General features: G+C 35.1%; 1 protein-coding gene across 4 annotated transcripts in view; it reads right to left on the reverse strand.

Moving 5' to 3' along the window:
* Positions 1-239: 239 nt before the first annotated feature.
* The window catches only part of PPIL4 (peptidylprolyl isomerase like 4), a 35,717-nt gene continuing 17,116 nt past the window's right edge, over positions 240-18,840 (reverse strand). For all 4 annotated transcript variants that reach the window (XM_006185444.3, XM_032485126.1, XM_032485128.1 and 1 more), the window contains exons 11-13: positions 16,015-16,111; positions 11,321-11,468; positions 240-6,267 (exon numbers count right to left, since the gene is read on the reverse strand). In XM_006185444.3, coding sequence (XP_006185506.1) covers positions 6,016-6,267; positions 11,321-11,468; positions 16,015-16,111 — 497 coding nt within the window. In that variant the 3' untranslated portion in view covers positions 240-6,015. The remainder of the gene's footprint in view (positions 6,268-11,320; positions 11,469-16,014; positions 16,112-18,840) is intronic.

An 18,840-nucleotide genomic window follows, 5' to 3' on the forward strand; every position in this document is an offset into this window, starting at 1 on the left:
CCCAAGAGAAATGGAGATTCATGTTCACACAAAAATCAGTAGCAGCTTTATCCATTATAGCCCCAAACTAAGAACAACCCACATGTGCTTCAACAAGTGAATGGTTAACTGTTGTACATCCACAGGGTGAACTACTACTAGCAGTAGAAACAAATTAACTGCTGATACATGCAATAACCTTGTAAAAGTCTCCAGAGAATTAAGCTGAGTGACAAAGAAGCCAATCACAAAAGGCTATAGACTGTGTGATTACATTTATATAAAATTCACCATAGTAAAATTACAGAAACTAAAAACGGATTAACTGGTTGCCAGAGGTTAAGGAGGGAATAGGAGAGACAGGGCAGTGGGCGTGGCTATAAAAGGGCAACTGGAGGGACCCTTGTAGTAAAGGGAATGCTCTGTCTTCACGCGTTGGTGTCGATATTCCGATTGTGATGCTGAACAACAGTTTTACAAGATGTTACCACTGGGAGAAGCTGAATGAAGGGTACACGGATCTCTGTTTTATTTCTTACAACTGCATGTGAATCTACAATTATTTCCAAAATGAAAAGTTTAATTAATAACAACACAAAATGAAAAGTTTAATTAATAACAACAAATATGACGATGTTAAAGCATTTTTTTAGAAATGGTTGAAAATGCTTCTGAAATGTAATTATCGCCCATTAGATGTGCCCATTATAAGACATTCCTTTTAGAAGCTTTGAAATGTTACAATGTATGCTTATGTAGACACAATCTTCTGTCTCAGTATAGAGGCACTGACTTCAACAAAATCTATTTATTAAAAAAAAAAAAAGAAAAAACAACAAAAAAGCAACCAGAAAGAAAAGACACATTACCTCCAAAGAAATGATATTTGCAATAATAATGGGCTTCTCCACAGCAATAAAAAAAAATCAAGATAGTAGAGTGCTGAGGAAAAAAAGTATTCAGTTAGAATTGTGTATGCAGAAAATCAACTTTAAAGAACATAGGTGAATTAAAGACATTTTTGATAAATAAAAACTAAGGGTTCACCGTCAACAGACTGTCACTAAAGAAATATCAAAGGTTCTGTTTTGGGAAAAAGGAAAATTATCCTATGTGGAATATCTGACATGCAAAAAGAATGGGTAAATCTAACAATTACCTGTATAAAAACAGTAACAATAAGGTCTAATTTGTAAGGTTAAAAATCACAAGCTAAGACTAAAATACTGAAGGATTATAGCACAAAATTTGGAAAAGGGGTGATTTAAACTTAAAGATTTCCAAGATCTTCAATGACAGAGGAAGGTGAAGATATTACCATTATATTTTCAGTATGAATGGTAAATTTCAAAGGCAATTCACCAAAACAATGAAGATGGGGGAAGGGGGTAAATTTTTTTTAATGTTTTAAGTTAATCCAAAAGAAAATGAAGGGAAAACAAACAAACATACAGCACAAAATACAGTGGTAGGAATAAATCTAAATATACCAGTAAGCAATCAGGACTAAACTCATTGGTTAAGGTTAAGATCATATTAAAAATAATCCATTTTGTTATACGCTATTTCTGAGACACATTGTAACATAAGGACCAAGTAAGATAAAATTTAAAAGGCAGTAAAAAATCTACTAGATATACTATGAGCATCCTCATGTCAATAAAGGAAAAAATGCAATAACAAAAATGACTAAACTCTTGAGAGAAACAGAAAGCTGATACTTCTATAATCATCAAAATCTAATCATTAGTTAAATTTTCTTACAAAGAAATACAAAGGTCAATTTTACAGGCACACTGTATCCAATATTCAAGGAATAGATACTTCTAAATATTTCTCTTCTATTTCTATAGGGAAAAAAGAAGAAATCACTAACTTATTCTATAACATGGACATTAAATCCAGACAAAAGTAACACAAAAAAAGGAAAATTATAGGCCAATTTTATCACTGTATTAGGAATTTCAGCCAGGAAGCATTGTAGGAACACCACCATCAAAATAAGTATATACTTTTTCTTAAAAATAATTAAAAAAAAAAAAGAATGGGGATAGGAAAAAAAAGTCATCATTATTTGAAGTTATCATTGTCCACATGAAAGACCCAAGAAAACCCTATGAATTTTAAATCTAAGACTTTAGCAAAATGGCTCCATATAAGAGCAGTAATCAAAAATGTAACTCCTTAGGTGAGCAAACAGAAAAAATATTTTTAAAGATATCATTTATAGTAGCATAAAAGATAAACAAGTAAATCTAACAAAAGATGCTCAAAAGCTTTAAAAGGAAAATTCAAAGAATGGAGGGATATACTATCTTTATGAACAGAATCATGCAAAATTACAAAGATATTGGTTCCACAAAGTAATCTGTTTGAATGCAATGCAGTTGAAGTCCCAACAGAATTCTTTAGGAAGCTTAACAAGTTGGTTCCAAAATTGCACAGAAAAAAGGGCCAAGGCATTCTTAATGAAACAAATTGAGGGAACTTGCTTAAAAATCAAGACTTTCTCTAAAGCCAAAGAAATGTAGATGTTTGATATTGATACTGGAAAAAACAATAAACCAACGGAACAGAGAGCCCAGGAAACAAAACCCATATATATAAACCTGTATGACAGATCAATAGGAGAAAGATGAACCATTCATAGTAAGTTCTGGACAACTGGTGGAAAAAAAAAAGTGAATTTGAATCCCTGTTATCACACCATGCACATACACACAGTATGGATTAAAATTAAATGTAAAAAAAAGTTTTTAACTTTTAGAATATAGGCGAATACCTTTATTAAGGATTTCTTAAACAAAATACAAAAAGCACAAAACACACAGGAAAAGGCTAATAAATTTGACATTTAACTTAAAATTTTCTACCTAAAATGCATAAGCTAACTTTAATCAAACATCTATAGACTTAACTTACAGTTTATAGGAAATAGGATAGAGGACACGATGAAGATACCATCAAATAATTCCAGAACGTGCATTATTCTACAAAACAATTGGCCTGAACTCTTCAAGAAGTCAATTAAAAAAAAAGGGTGGTTAGGGTGGGTGGATGGGTAGGAAACTCTTTTAGATTAAGAGAGTAAAATGGCAAAAATAACATGCAAAACATGAGCTTTGGTTGAGTGTGGGTTTAAAGACCAGCCAACACCTAAAAATGATATCACTGGAACAATGGGAGAAATTTGCATATATATTAAATACCATGGGATTATTGTTCAGTTTTTTTTCAGTGTGATAATAGTATCGTGGTAATACACTTGCTTTTTGGAAAATGTATGATGAAATGCTGAAAGATGAAATATCATGATGTTTTCAATTTATTTTCAATTTGCTCAATGACCAAATGTTATTAACTGTTAAATCTGGTTGGAACGTATATGGAAGTTCATTGTTTTGCGTGTTTCTATATATGCATGAATTTTTCATATTAAAAAGCTGGAGGAGAATTTAAAACTTGTGCTCTTTCAAGGGCATCAATAGGTAAAAAAAAAGAAACCATAAACTGAGAGATGTTTGCAACATCTAATAGTAAAAATGGACTAGTATCCACAATCCATTTTTAAAAAAACACTCCTTAAAGACATCTATAAGAAAAAAACAACATAATATCAAATGGGCAAAAGACATGGAATAAGCTTTTCACAGAGCAATCAGGAATGAATATATATGAAAAACAGCTCAACCTTGTTAGCATTTATGAAACACAAATTCAAACAATGAGACTTCCATTCCAGCAGGATTTATCTTCCTCATATTAAACAACTAAACACCTGTACAAAATATATACAACAAAGTTTTTCAGATATTGGACAACTGTGAAGGGACAGTGACTCTTGAGAGAACAAAGCAGGGAAGTCTGACAACTGCCTGGGCTTACTGCAGGGAGAGCTGGGGAGTTTCCTGGCGGAGAATTCAGGGGGGCCAAGGTACAGTCTGTAGGGCAGAATATTGGAGACAGGAGGGAACTACAGAGGGAAAGTTCCAGATCTACAGAGGGTTCCCCTGAGTCTTTGACTAATCAGTGTATGCACTTGAGAAAACCACCCAAAGGTGGGAAAGAACCACCAGAAAAGAATAGGTGGTACAATTCAAGTTCATACAGGGCTCAGAATAGCTCTTGTTCCTAAAGCCAGAGTGGAGAAATCTCATAATAAACCAGGCACAGGGAAGATTATTCAGAAGGGTATTATCTCAGTAGTGGGCCAAAGTAGCACTAGATTTAAAGCTGTTCTGGTCCTATCCCATTAAACTTAAAAGCAAACCACGGAAGGATCAAACTGTTTCTAAATAACTTAATCATGCCCCAGAACAAAGCTCAACATATTTAAAGGAATACAAAAAACCCCAGCACCTAACAATGAAAAAATCCAAAATTTACCAGGCAGGCAAAGAAGGAAATTACAACCCAATAATGAGGGAAAAATCAATCAATATAAACTGACAAGAAATGACACAGATACAGAATGGTCAAGTACATTAAAACAGCAATTATAAATATACTTCAGAAATTCAAAAAAAAAAAAAGAAAAAAAAGAGGAAAGCATAAGCCTGTGACAGAGAGACAATGGAAGATACAAAAAAAAAAAAACAACCCAAATGGAACTTCTGAAGTTTAAAAATGTAATTTATGAGGTGAAAAATACACTGGGTGGGATTAACAAGAGAGTAAATACTTAAGGAACTTGACATAGCAATGGACACTATACAACCTGAAACATAGAGGAAAAGGAAAAAAAAAAAGACTTAGGAAAAAAAAAAAAAAAGAGCATCAGAGTGCTGTGAGACAATTTCAAGTAGCCCAACATACAACTGCAGTCCCAGAGGGAAAGAAGTGAAAGGAGGACAGAGACAGGGAAAAAAAAAAAAGGAAAGAAAAAAAAAAGAAAATAATAGCCCTAAAATACCAAATTTGATGAAAACTATAAACCCACCCCCAGCAGAAGAAACATGGAGGGAGGTGGAGGAGAAACCCTACACTAAGCACACCATGATCAAAGTACTCGGCAGCAGCAATCAAGAGAAACCTTAAAAGCAAACAGAGAAAAAGAACAAGAAGAAAGTTTCCTACAAAACAAACACAAGAATAATAGTAGTCTTCTTGCTGGAAACGACAATTAAGATACCACTTAACAGCCATTGGATTGGCAAAATTTAAAAGTCTGAAATTAAAAAGTGTTAGAAATGATGCAAGACAAAGGTAATTCATACAGTGCCTGTAGGGGTATAAACTGGGACAGCCACTGGAGAATGTAATTTGGCCTTATCTTACACAGATGAAGATCAGTATCACATGACCAAGAGAATCACTCCTAGATACAGAACGTTCATAGCAGCATTGTTTGCAACAGCAAAAATGAAAACAAACCCCAAACATGCAGCAACAGACGAATGGATAAATTACGCTCTATTCATGTAACACAATACGGCAGTACAAATGAATGACTTTCAAAAAACATTAGGTTGAAAAAAGCAATTCACAGAAGTAAACATACGTTATACCATGTATAAAATATTCAAAAACATACAAAACTTAACATTCCACTTAGGAATACATACATATGTGGTAAAACTGTAATAACAAGAGAATGACAAACACAAAATTCAGAGTAATAATTACTTGAAGAGGCGAGGGCACTTTTAAAGTGCCAGTAATAATCATTTCCTAAGCTGGCTGATGGGTACAAATTATTATTCTTTATACCTTGTATATACATGTTTGTGTATTTTTGTAGGTATGAAATCATTTTTTAAAAAGGACTGAAAAATATGAGTGACTATAAAAATGAAGACTACTATTTATGTATAACAATTAGTGTAAAAAAGTATACAAAGAAAATGTTTAATTCTTTTTTGTCTTTCAGCGCCCTATACTATCAGTGTTAATCTAAAAGGGCCATAATCCTACCATGAAAAAATAATAATAATAACAAGCAGAGTCTTTAACTGCTTTGACACAAAATCTGAACATCTGGTACTCTAAGTTATACGAGAAAGTGTAAATGTTAGCCAATTAGGTCTGATTCCTCTTTCATCTGTACTTAGATTTTTCTTTATCTTTGGATTTTTTGGGACTCCTGCTTCGGTCTCTCTTTTTGCTCCTTTCTCGTTCATAGGGATCTGTTTGGTATTTGGATTTGTGACTATTACTATAGTGGCCATCCCTTTCTCGAGATCGGCTCCGACTTCGGTTTTGAGGTCGGTCTCTCTTTTCACTCTTTTGTTTCTCCCAACAACTTTCTTCTTCTTCATAGTGACCAAAGCCCATTTCCCTGTAGATATCCTGTCAAAGGAATAAAGAGTTATAAGTGAATCAGTAAAATAATCATTTTGTAGGCACTGTCAATTAATAAAACTTAAATAAGTCCCCATTAGCAAGCAGTTTTAACAGCTCAAATTTGAACACTACCACTAATGCCAAGAATCTTGTAAATTAAAAAGCAAAAATAACTAAGAAAAAGACTTAACCATTTTCTCATCCATCTCATTACTGTGTACCTGTTATTTCAGCTAACCTGAAGGATCAGATCTAAAAACAAGGAACTGAAATAGCCCAATTGAAATAAGTCTTTGGGGCAAAATTGCAATACCAAGAATTCTGGCTGTGTATGGTCACCTCTTTCTCTGTCCCTTCTCCAATTCCCAAAAACGTGGTTCCATCACTGGTCTGCAATAAAACTACTAATATTCCCAGGAGAATCCCATAAAGAAGACATCATTTAAATAACATAGCTAGAAGAGGTTTTAGACAAATCAGTCTAAAAAGAAAACAGATTGTGAATACTTTGGTCTGAGCAATTATTTTTAAAGTGTTGATTTAATAACAGCTCCTCTCTAAATCTTCAGATAAATTGTTTTATTTAAACTAAACTAATAGATGTTTTTATTAAAAAATCAGTATTTACATACTTTTTTAAATGAGTTAAGAAACACTGAAATAATCCATTGCCCCAAAGACTACCCAGTGGGTACATCTGGTTCTATTCTTAAGTAGCAGTAGTAACTTTTCCATATAGAAAAGGGCTAGTTACAACCATTCTATCTGTGTCTTATCTCTAATTAAAATGAATATCTTAGCAAATGGCTGAAACTGAAAGAGATCAGAGCCAATGCTCTTTCAAGAACAATTCAAAAAGTTCAACTTTCTTAAAAGATTTCTCAAAGGAAAGGCAAAATTCTAAGGACTGAACTCCCAAGGGTCCCAACTCTGTCACCTAAGACATTATTATAGCAGATGTGAATGTCAAGGTTTAAAATCCAGAGTGGCGATATCCAAGGTCAAGGACTAGGTTTTAAGTAACGGATTCATAATTGTTCCATATGCTGTCTAGATACCACACATTATGGCTGGCAGAGAGACTGCAGTGTGTGAAAACAGATCTAACATGATTATTATAATCAGTGTTTACGGAACACCTCATTAGAAACTGATTCATGATTTCCCACACAATGCCAATAGTTCTTGTCATTCTGTAAGAGTCCTAGAGGTAGTAAAATGAGTAGGTATTTTAGTTTGACCTTTTACCAACTACTTTTGAGCAAAATGTGACATCCCTAGGTAAAAGAATTATTTTGTGCTTCCTGCAATATGTATGAAATGTAAATATCCATGTACTATTCTGACTGTACACCTACTACTTATTTCTGTACTGGTTAAGGGAAAAAACTTTTTAAATGGAGAGACGTATAATCTATAAAGTCTTCAGCACATTAGTATACAAATAAGCACTTGAGTGCTTTGAGGGTTTAAAATAAGAGAGAGAGAGAAAAGATTACGCAGTACTTAATTCTTCAAAAAAATTGAGGAAGCTGAAAATATGAAATGGACTGAAACCTTACAACCTCTCCTACTTGGTATAGTTTTCAAAGCTACACAAGCTTTGAAGTCGGGCAGCTCTAAGTTCAAATGGTCTTTGTCATTCAGGAGATGTGTCAAACAAGAAAAACTCTTGAGGTTAGCTTTATCAGGGAAGGTTTCATAGAGAAGTTATAAAGTGCCTGAAATGAGCCTCAAAGATAAATGGGTTAGGGTTTGGACTGGCTGCGAGAAGGCTAACGCAAGGAGTAGAAGTGAAAACCAGAAAGCAAGGTTTAGCACTGTTCCCATGAAGGAGAAAAGTTAAGCAGTATTAGAAAGACCCTATATGTATGTGCTTGCACAGTGCTAAGTGCTTCTGGAGTACAGTATTATCCTGACCGTGGAGATAAGGAAACTGAGACTGAGGAGATCCACATAAGTTGTAGGTAATTATTTAACTGATTAGTAACTTTTCATATAAAATTGAAAAGGGCATGGTACAGAGTAGTGAAAAACTCCCACACCTGACTAAATCAAAGTAAACGTTAAAGTTCCAGCGGTCCCACTGAACTACAAGGCCCACGGGCCTAGGGGCCAGAACCTTCGTATCTAAGTTGAGGGAAATGAATCAGATGAGCTCTAAGTCCTTTCCAGCATGGACTTCTAAAAATTTTTATCATTTTATACATTTCAGACATAAGACAAGATGATTAAACCAGCACGCAACTGAAAAAAAAAAAAAGAAAGAACCATAAAATGGCCAATTTAAAGCAATCAACTTAACCTAGCCAATGATTTCATGCATAGTAGTCACAAAAAATGTTTAAAAATTTAAAAATCAACCAAAAGCGGTCCTTGCTGAGGTCCCTGGGAATAAGTCAGAGATTTAGTTACACCTAAATCACTAACATTAAGTGATTAAAATGACAGCAAAAATAGAGTCCCAAATTATAAGAATACTGACACCTATGAAAACCACAGAGGACAGCCAGCCAGTCTGAGTACTTCTCAGCCAGGCAACCCACAGTTGAGTACTCACTTCCTGTAACCTCACTAGAACCCAAACCTCAACAACACAGTAACCAACCACCTTGGAATTAAGACATGAGGTGGAAAAATTAAACAGAGATTTTGAATTGAACAGTAAGGCTGTCATTCAATAAAAAACAAAGAACGTGAAGAAATCTAAGTTAAAACATTCTTAGGAAACTAAGCTCACCAAGAAAAAAGGCCAACAAATAGGAAAATTTGAGCCATATCTGAAAATCACATAGCACTGAAAACTCCCTTTAATGATTATGTATTCTTGAGACTAAAATCAAAGGGCTAAAAATCAGAATAATAGAAAAAGCCTATGCCCACTGAAATCTTAAATATGGATGCTGTTTTATTAGAAAGAAAATGAATACAGCTGCATTATTAAATCGAAGTATAAAGTCAAAAAACATTTGCTTTAAGATACTTTGAGGGGAGAAATAAAGTTAGGAGATTACTGCCAAAAGAGAAGGACATTTGCTACTGTAAAGTTTTAAGCAATCAAACAGTAAGATAAAAAAGATTCACAAAAAGGCAGGGGTGAGAGGATGGGAACCACAGGCTTAAAATGCAGCCAGTCTTCAGATTATCTCAAACACACTAATGTGTATCATTGAGGAGTCCATGTACAAGTGCAGGATGAGGAGCTGTAGCTAAAAGGAACATATGCGGCAGGGGGAGGTGAGCGGTCAGTGGGAATGAGGATTTTTAGTGGAAAACATGCTAAGCATTCATAGAAATGTGATATAGCCACCATTAAAAAAGACTGAGGTGGTCTTTGGCTAATAGAGTATAAAAATTAAGAAAGAGAGAGATGTTCCTTTTAGTTCACACTGGAATTTTATACCATGGGACAAATTATATTAGAATTAGCTGGATTTAGGAAAGAAATCTGCTGACAGGAATACATCCCAGGTAAGAGCAGCAGCAGAACAGATAGGGGTGCAAGTCTGAATTTAACTTATGGTTCCATTACATGTTAGCTGTGTAAAACCATGTGCAAGTAGCTTAACCTCTTTACTTTTTTAATTTCTTTGCTGTGAATACCCACCTCGTATTGTAAGGACACAGAAGATGTTAGCTATTACTGATTCATGTGAGGATTACTTGAAAGACTGACAAGGGTGTAACTTAAAAACTGAGAGCAGGGCATGATGGATGGGAATCTTTGAACAGCAAAAGGGCTATGGAAAGAAGAGAGACTGGACCTCTGCTGGACAACAGCAAGAAGCAGGAAGATACACTGTCTAGAAAACTGGGGAATAAGAATATATATAAAATATGCACTTGCTGAAATTTTTTAAATAAAAAATAAACCATAGAACATATAAAATGGTTAGCTTTGGGGAAAGACGAAAAAGGGGAAAGGACAGGAATATAAGTTGGTTCTCTGTAAGTACTATTTTGTAGATTTTACTTTGGAACAGTACAGTCTTTAAAACTACAAAACAAAAATTTTAAAGCAATCCTTAAACATAGAAAATAAACAAACTGACATATGAATCCAGTTAATGGCCTTACTACAGACAGAAACTATTCCAAATGATTTAAAACATAATAATTTGACTATAATAGTAAAAGTAATAGTAACAGCCAGTGTAGGAAATGTTTGCACACACATTTTTTTTTCCACTTAATCTTAACGATGTGCCTGGGAGATAAATATTATCTTGATTTCACAGAAGAGGAAACTGTGACCAAGAAAGTTAGATAACTTGATGAGGTAGCAACGTAGAAACCTAAACTTGGCTTTTCTGACAGCAAATCCTTTACTTTGCCAACCATACTCCATCTTTCCATCTCTGCGTCTTTACTTGACATTCTCATCGTCCTGCGTTCCCTCTGCCTCCTCATCTACCAGGGCCAGTTCAAACGTCCTCAGGTGGCAAAACCAAAGCAAGGAGCTGTAATATAATCTGCTGTTCACTTAACTGAGAGCCAAAATGCAGGCTGGAAATGACTCTTCTCTTTATAAATAATTTCCTTTGGGGAATTTTTAATTATCGTCTCAGAAAATGTATTGTTCAGGAATGGTTTGAGGATGATCAGGTTAGTTCTAAGTGCTGCTTTTATTTCATACATAGAGTACAGAAGGACATAGATGGTGTTCAGGTCCTAAAACTTCAAGAGCTGTAAGTGCTGTACATAACACTTAATGATAAATTAATACGATGAATTAGAAGAACTTTTTTTAGCATTACCATACTTGTTTTTGATGGGGAGTAAGTGAGTGTCCACAGATATGGAAATCACTCTTGCTTCACAATGTGGAACTATATGATATGTTAAGTCACTTTGAAAACAGTATTTTATAATTTGTTGTATTATATTCTTGAAAATTAAAGTTCATTACCCTGGTGAAACCACTTGACATCTTAGAGTTAGGAACACAACCATCCCTATTCAAAACTGTACCCTTACCTCCAACATTACATCATCAGAATGTAATTTACAAAGGGATAAGGTACTTATTTCTCTACCAAGTCAGGACATCAGTAAGTACCTGATTAGTATTTTTGATTGGCATGTAGTCCTCATCTTCTTTTTCTTCAGAGCAGTGATGGGTTTTCTTCTTGTGTTTTTTACTTGTGTGTGAGTGACTTGATTTTGAGTCTTCTGCCTGGTCCTCTAGTACAAGATCATATTTTGCACTGTAGCAGTTAGTTAAGGAAAATGTGAGAACTGACACTCAAAACAAAGAATCTGGTAAACAAAGGGAGGCCAGGAAGCTAAAGGTAAACTTTTAAAGCAGTAAGTATCTCAGAAGCATAGAGTATGTTTTTAAAACAAAACTAACTCATATTTTACTTCATTACATAGTCAGGAAAAATGGAAAGAACCCTAATCTTAAATAAAGAGTTATCAATTGCTAAGTGGGCAAAAAATATGGAGAGGAAATAAAACTGTCTTCACAAATGAAAATATAAGTAGCATAAAAAATAAGGAAACATATTTGTCAATAATGAAAAATCTTAAACTTAGAAAATGAGGAACATTTTTAACCAGAAAAAATTAAGACATTACAAATCCCAATGCCAGAAAAGGTATAAAAGATGAAAAATATATTCATGTGACTCTTCTTCTGAGTGTAAATTTGTTTAATCTTATAGGAGAAAATTTAGCAATACATATCAATTTATATTTAAATTCAAATACAAATTTACCAAAAAATTAAAATAACACTAAGTTAAATGAACAAAGGTACAGTTGTCCCTCATTATCCACAGGGGGTTGTTTCCAGGGCTCCCTGAAGACACCAAAAGCCGCAGATACTCAAGTCCCTTATATAAAATGGCACAGTGTCTGCTTATAACCTACACTTGTCCTCTCTTATACATTAAATCATCTCTAGGTTACTTATAAAACCTAATAAATGTAAATGCTACATAAATAGCTGCCTGCACAGGGTAATTCAAGTTTTGCTTTCTGGAACTTTCTGGAAATTTTTTTCCCAAATATTTTCAACCTGCAGTTGGTTGAATCCATGGATGTGGAACCTGCAGATGCAGAGGGCCGACTGCATACATAATAGGATTATTTTTAATAACAGAAACTGGGAACAATAAACAGCCTAGTAATAAAGATATACTTAAATACTTCAGGGTATTTCCACATGATATTATTATGATAAAGGAAGTATTAACAATGACAAATGAGTCCTATGAAATAACCTGGAAAGGTGCTTATGAAAAATTAAAAGTAAAAAAAGCTTGAAGCAAAAACTATATATACCATACAGTGATTACAACTTTGCACCTTTATAAAAGAGCAAGGCTTGAAAGAAACAAGGAGAAATAAAAAGTTTCATTTGTGTAGGTAGTAGAACTGTAAGTCAATAAATTTCACACGAATGTGTTATAAAAATTATAATACGTTTTAATTTAGAAATAAGTGTTTTTTCTAATACACTATAATGTCTTAGAATAAGAGAAAATGTAAAACTATTACAACCTCTGCTAAAAATAATCTCAAACTCTAAAACAGATTCTGAGGAAGGCTGACAAGGACTAGAATAGTGGTTTTCAAAAGAAAGCTCAGGAGGAAGCCCAAAACACAGAGCTATTTCAGTGGCGTGTGGGACTAGAGTAAAAGCAGACATACTTCCCCTGGGACAAGAGCTTCATGGCTGTTTTCATGCTGCCAGGTCTGTGCTTCCAGGGATGCCTCAGTTCTGTACAAGATTCAACAGGAAACACTGCACCTCCTGGCTTTTCACAAGATGGCTCACAATGGCTACTTAGCCTGCATCATCCTATTATTATTATTGTTGTTGTTGTTATTTAACCTTTGTGCACCATCCTATTATCACTCCATTATCTCCAATGTTTCTCCTTTATACTGCATCCCAGCATTTCCACAGTAGCTGCTGGAAGTTTTCCTTTTTCAGGTATGAATTCAAAAGCCCTTGCTTATGACTTCACCTCAGTATATGCCTACACATGCTGCTCCCTGTCTAAAGTGTTTCCAAGTGGTGTTTTTCAAACAGCTGACAGTAATCCACCAATGGGGTGCAAAATCTATTTAATGGGTCACTAAAAGCCACCATTTTAAAATAACATAGAATAGACAATAGAGGGGGGAGGGATACAGCTCATGCTTAGCATGCATGGGGTCCTGGGTTCAATGCCCAGTACCTCCATCAAAAAAAAAAGAAAAGAAAGAATAGAAAATACAGTACATGGCACCTAATAAAAATATTTTTTATGACATTTTGGTTTCAATTATGTATGTGTGTGAATGATTCACTGGACTATACTGGGTCAAGATTTAAACTTTATTTCTTAAATAATGGATCACGGTGAAAGGAAACAGTATCTCACCTCAGCCCTCCTCTCCACCATATTCAAGCTGCAGCTTTAATGTCACTACTTATAGTATGACTTAAGGATCCTCCGACTTACCCCTACTATACGTTCCATATCCAACAAATGTACTTCCTTGCAACACTACAGACATATATAATTAATAGTGATTATTTAATGTCTGTTCTTCCTCCAACTCCAAAATAAAACACAAGGTCCCTCTGAGCAGGGGTTATGTTTCACTGCTAAATTTCACTGGGCATGTAACAGATGCCAAATAAGTGTCAGCTGAATGCTTGTAACACCACCAACACACTTGTTATATCTCTTCCTTCCTCACTTATCCACTATCTTCTACTGACCACTATAATCAAGACTTTTAGAAGATGTCAAATTGCTCCAAAATCCTATGAATTAAATACAACTTTGTGATCTCCCTGACCTCTTTTCCCCCATTACTTCCCTGAGGTCTAGTCCAGCCAAGTTAAACTTCCCTCTTCTGTTTTTGAATTCTCTTAATAACACTTCTACAGCAATTTCTCTTTCTCTCAAGACCTATAAAGTACATCCCATGCCTTTCTAAGTAATTTATCTGTACTCAGATTATCCTCAGAATCCCCTTTCCTCACCAGAGTAACAAAGTAACATGTAAAAAAAAATATGTTACATATTAAAATATATGTTCTGTCCCTCTATTATTGTACCTGAGATTATAAACGAAACCTATCAATTACTGAGAACATAAAGAGCATCAGTAGGATGATGATCAGGGTAAGACTCAGGGATTCCTCTCTCTCATTCAGTGTTGTTTGAGAGGGGTTAACAGTGGTTTGCACCAGGACTTGTCTGTCTTCTCCATCAACTTCAAAAAGTTAAAAGCAGCACTGTTCAAACTAGCCATGTGTACTGGTTTAAATTTAAATTAATTAAAACTAAGCAAATTTCAAAATTCAGTTCCTCAGTCCATTTCACAAGTTCAATAACGACATGTGGTTAGTGGCGATACAGTACATTTCCATCACTGCAGAAATTCTGTTAGACAGCCCTGGGCTAGAGCTTTATTCTCAAACATGACTAGTTCCTTTCTTAACTCTAAGTTATCATCTTGAATTTAAATCTTGAATTTAAAATGCTTTAATCCTAGATATTCTTTCTTTTCAGCCTGAACACCCTCTACAGGGGGAAGGTGCCTCCTCCTTTATACTCCACGACCGGACTTCCTTCCATTTGCCCTGCACATTCCCCTTCTTCCAGCTGCAGTTACTCATGGTTGGCCTCAACTTAATTTCAAAGATTTGGTGAATAAATTTCAAGTGTATTCCACCCATACCTTTTATGATTCTAAGATTTCAATCATACCCCTCACTAATGTTCATCTTTTCAGACCAATCTTTTGTTTTCTGCTTGTTCTGTCTGCATGTGAAACCTCTCCTCATGCTGATTATGTCAGTATACTCCACACTTACTCCAGCTCTAACACCTTACAATGCTTTATGCATTGCAGGCAGCCAATACATTAAAAATATGTATCTAACAGGTCAACCTGATATTCATCTTTCCTTGATAAATACTTGGGAAAAAAATGTCTATATAGTATGGGAAAAGAGAATCCCTAAAATACCAACAGAAACCAGGAAACAAAGAAACCATTTACCAGAAAGAATCACAAAAGAAATAACCTTTGCCATGTGTCGAGTGATAGATTTATAATGAGAGCATCAATGAACAAATTAAAATGACATAATATGAACAGTATGTTTCATTGCTTCTTACTTGTCTCAAACTAAAACTTACAAGAATCTGTAAATTAAAGGGTCAAGTCAAAGGATTTCTTTTTAATCCTATAAAAGTCAACTCTTGCACACATTAGGAGCCCAACTAAACACCTGTTCAGACTGACCATGTATTATGCCGAAAGAATCTACTCACGCGAGACAATGACAGGATTTTGTTATCTACATAGTCACCATCTCCAAAGACGTTAAACATATAGAAGGGTTAACACAAAGCGTTTAGCTTAGCTGTGAAAAAGAAATTTCTGATTATGAGAAATTTAAAACATTAAGATTATACACAGAAAATACAAATCTTACCTGCAGATCATCTGAGAGTAAGTGTTAACCTTAACCTAAATGCAGGGAGGTAAAAGAATTAGGCTAAAGATTTCTTTCAACACTAACCTTCTCCATACAGGGAATATACTGAAAATGTAAAGTATAAAGTATCCATATGTAAAACGGTGAAAAGAGATAAAGATAAACTAAGTGATTTCTCCACAAGCCACCGGGATTCAGGAACCTTGTCTTCTACGGCCTTTGTGACTCTTTCTATCACACAGTACTCTCTGGAGTGGACGGTCAACACATACTGATTAACTGGTTCTTGTGAAGGATACTCCTGTTTGGGCTTTACTTTATCTTTCAGAACCAAATTAGATGGTTTATCCTGTTCCTTTTCATACTCCTTGAAGTCACTCTTGGTGTATTTCCCGCCTGTTTATTTTAAAAAGGGGGGAAAAATTAGTAAGAAAAATCACCTGATGAACCAAGAACAGTAATTATTTTATAAAGGTATAATATATAAGAGCTATTTTATAAGTGGCATATATCTCTGGGGATAGAAAAGGCTGAGAAGAAAAAAGAATTGTAGCAATTCATTCTCCATTACTATTTTAACTGAAATCAGATATCTCAAGACATCCATTTTGCTAGGTAGCCACATGCTGCCCCCTAATGATATACATGAATATTACAACACCAAACTTCCAAATCCTAAATTACACAGAGAATACAATCACCAGAATATAACGCAGGGTTTAAGCACAGCCATGAAGTCCATGAGAATATTAGGCCCAAAGGAAACTGAGGGCTTGGGACCCGAGTATGTGATCTGAGAGGCTTACAAGTTTGGAAGAAGTGAGGGTTTAAAGACCTCTGATATGTCAAAAGAGACATTCTGCCCTAAAATTTCAACAGAGCACCAAGCAGAGAGAGGACAGCAGGATGTATGCAGAATGTCCCTTAAGAGATGGGGGGCGGGGGAGGTTGGCAAGAGCACCAAAGATAAACTGTCTCAGCTTTGAAATTTCTCCTTAAGAGCACCTTTATTCCTCACAAGTGCCAAGAATGAAATCACCAATTCCTTCAGAAAAACAGGACCTACTGTTACACCCTAACCAGCCTACAGTAGCAGGGCCAGGAAAAGAGAGAACATTCCTTCTTTCAAACCTAGTCTCCTACCAGATGAGGACCCAGTTCATACCTACATCCTAGACCTGTGACTCAACTGCCTTTCCTATCCCCTCAACCAGCAAGAGGAACTGTTTCCACCAGGAATGCTTCCTACATACAGAAGGGCCAAGTTGAAGGCACAAGGAAGGCAAACAGGTGTTTTGATTGCGAATCCTACATATACCTTGATTGTCACCAGAGTCTTTAAACAAAGGAGAGAATACAAGTAAAAAGGTGGGGGGAGGACATCAAGGACAAGATGAATCTACCTGGCAATTCCAGAGGCTCTAGAAACAAAAATGGCCAGTAGACAATGGTTCATATAAACGTGAAACAGACAGCTGTAAGAGTTAAAATACTGGTAACTGTAACAAACAAGCCTTGTTTCATCACTGAAACAACTATCTGCCATGTGCTTGCCATTACCAGTCTCACAATGGATGAGGCAGTTATGTTATGACAGAAGGAGCAACAGATTAAACTGAGAAGTTCTGGATTCAAATCCTGACCCTACTGGGAGGTCCGAGGTAAGACACTTCAGTTCTCTGAAACTCATTCTCTTCATTTATGAACTGAAAATAACATCAACGTTTCACAGAGCTATGGAATCATTAAATAAGGCTATAAGGGAAAGTACTGAGCACTGGGAATGGAGCACAGGATACACTCAACTTTCTAAATGTGAATCCATAATATACAAAATTATCTCATAATTAACAGAGATTAACAACAAAATACACGTTTATGATGGGACATGTGAAACTGAAGCATGTCTCCTATGTGATGTTTTATTTTAGAAAAATATGAAATTCACTGAGAAGTCATCTTGTAAATAAACTACATTGAAACTACTTAGGAAGGCAGTATCATTTCTTCAGTGGGAGAATGGGTTAGGAAGAGACAATTGAGAAAAAGCGACAAACTAGTTAGGACCTGTTTAAATCATGTTTATGTGACACTGGGTGAAATACTTCACAAGATTATGCCTCAAGTTCCTTCTCTGTAATGAGGTATTATAAAATACTTATTGCACAGACTCACAGACATAGAATACAAACTGGTTGCCAAGGGGGCGGGGGGTGGGAAGGGACAGACTGGGATTTCAAAATGTAGAATAGATAAACAAGATTATACTGTATAGCACAGGGAAATATATATACAAGATCTTGTGGTAGCTCACAGCGAAAAGAATAATGTGACAATGAATATATGTTTGTTCATGTATAACTGAAAAATTGTGCTCTACACTGGAATTTGACACAACATTGTAAAATGACTAACTCAATAAAAAATGTTTTAAAAAATAGCAAATAAATAAATAAATACTCACTGCATATATATATATCCCAAATGACAAAATTTAATTAGCTTTCTGGGAAAAAGCCCCACAGAAGAGCTACTGGGCGGGACTACTGGACCAGAACTGTACTGCTTAGGCCACCAGCTCATTGATAGTTCCTAAATGTACTTATTTGATTCTTTTGATCACATAGCTATAATTATCACATGTGGAAAAAAAGAATTCATAAAAATCATGAGAAATAAAGTGTTACAGAAAAAGAAAGTAGTCCTAAAGTTCCTAGTACAATTTAGCATTGCACGGTGAATTACTACTAGAGTGAAACCTTTTAAAAACGTTGCATCGACAATCAAAAACCCACATGATTTCAGCATACCACAGAGTCAACCTTCAGGGTGGTATGCCACTACCAGGAGTTTATCTGACGTGTATATGCATATGTGGGAAATGCCACATGTTTAGGGATAGGACATAATACACAGAAAATAAATGATTAGCAACTTGACTGTCCATTAGTAGGACTGGTTCAATAAGTTGTGACACATACATTCAACAGAACACTGTGCCACACTGAAAAGAATATTGTCATTTTATACACTGATATAAACTATCTCTTTGATGTGTTATAAAACAAAAAATGCAAGGTACAGAAATAGTATGTATGGCTTGCATCCACTTGTGCTTTCCTTGC

This window comes from Camelus ferus, chromosome 8 (assembly GCF_009834535.1).
Source record: "Camelus ferus isolate YT-003-E chromosome 8, BCGSAC_Cfer_1.0, whole genome shotgun sequence".
Lineage (NCBI taxonomy): Eukaryota > Metazoa > Chordata > Mammalia > Artiodactyla > Camelidae > Camelus > Camelus ferus.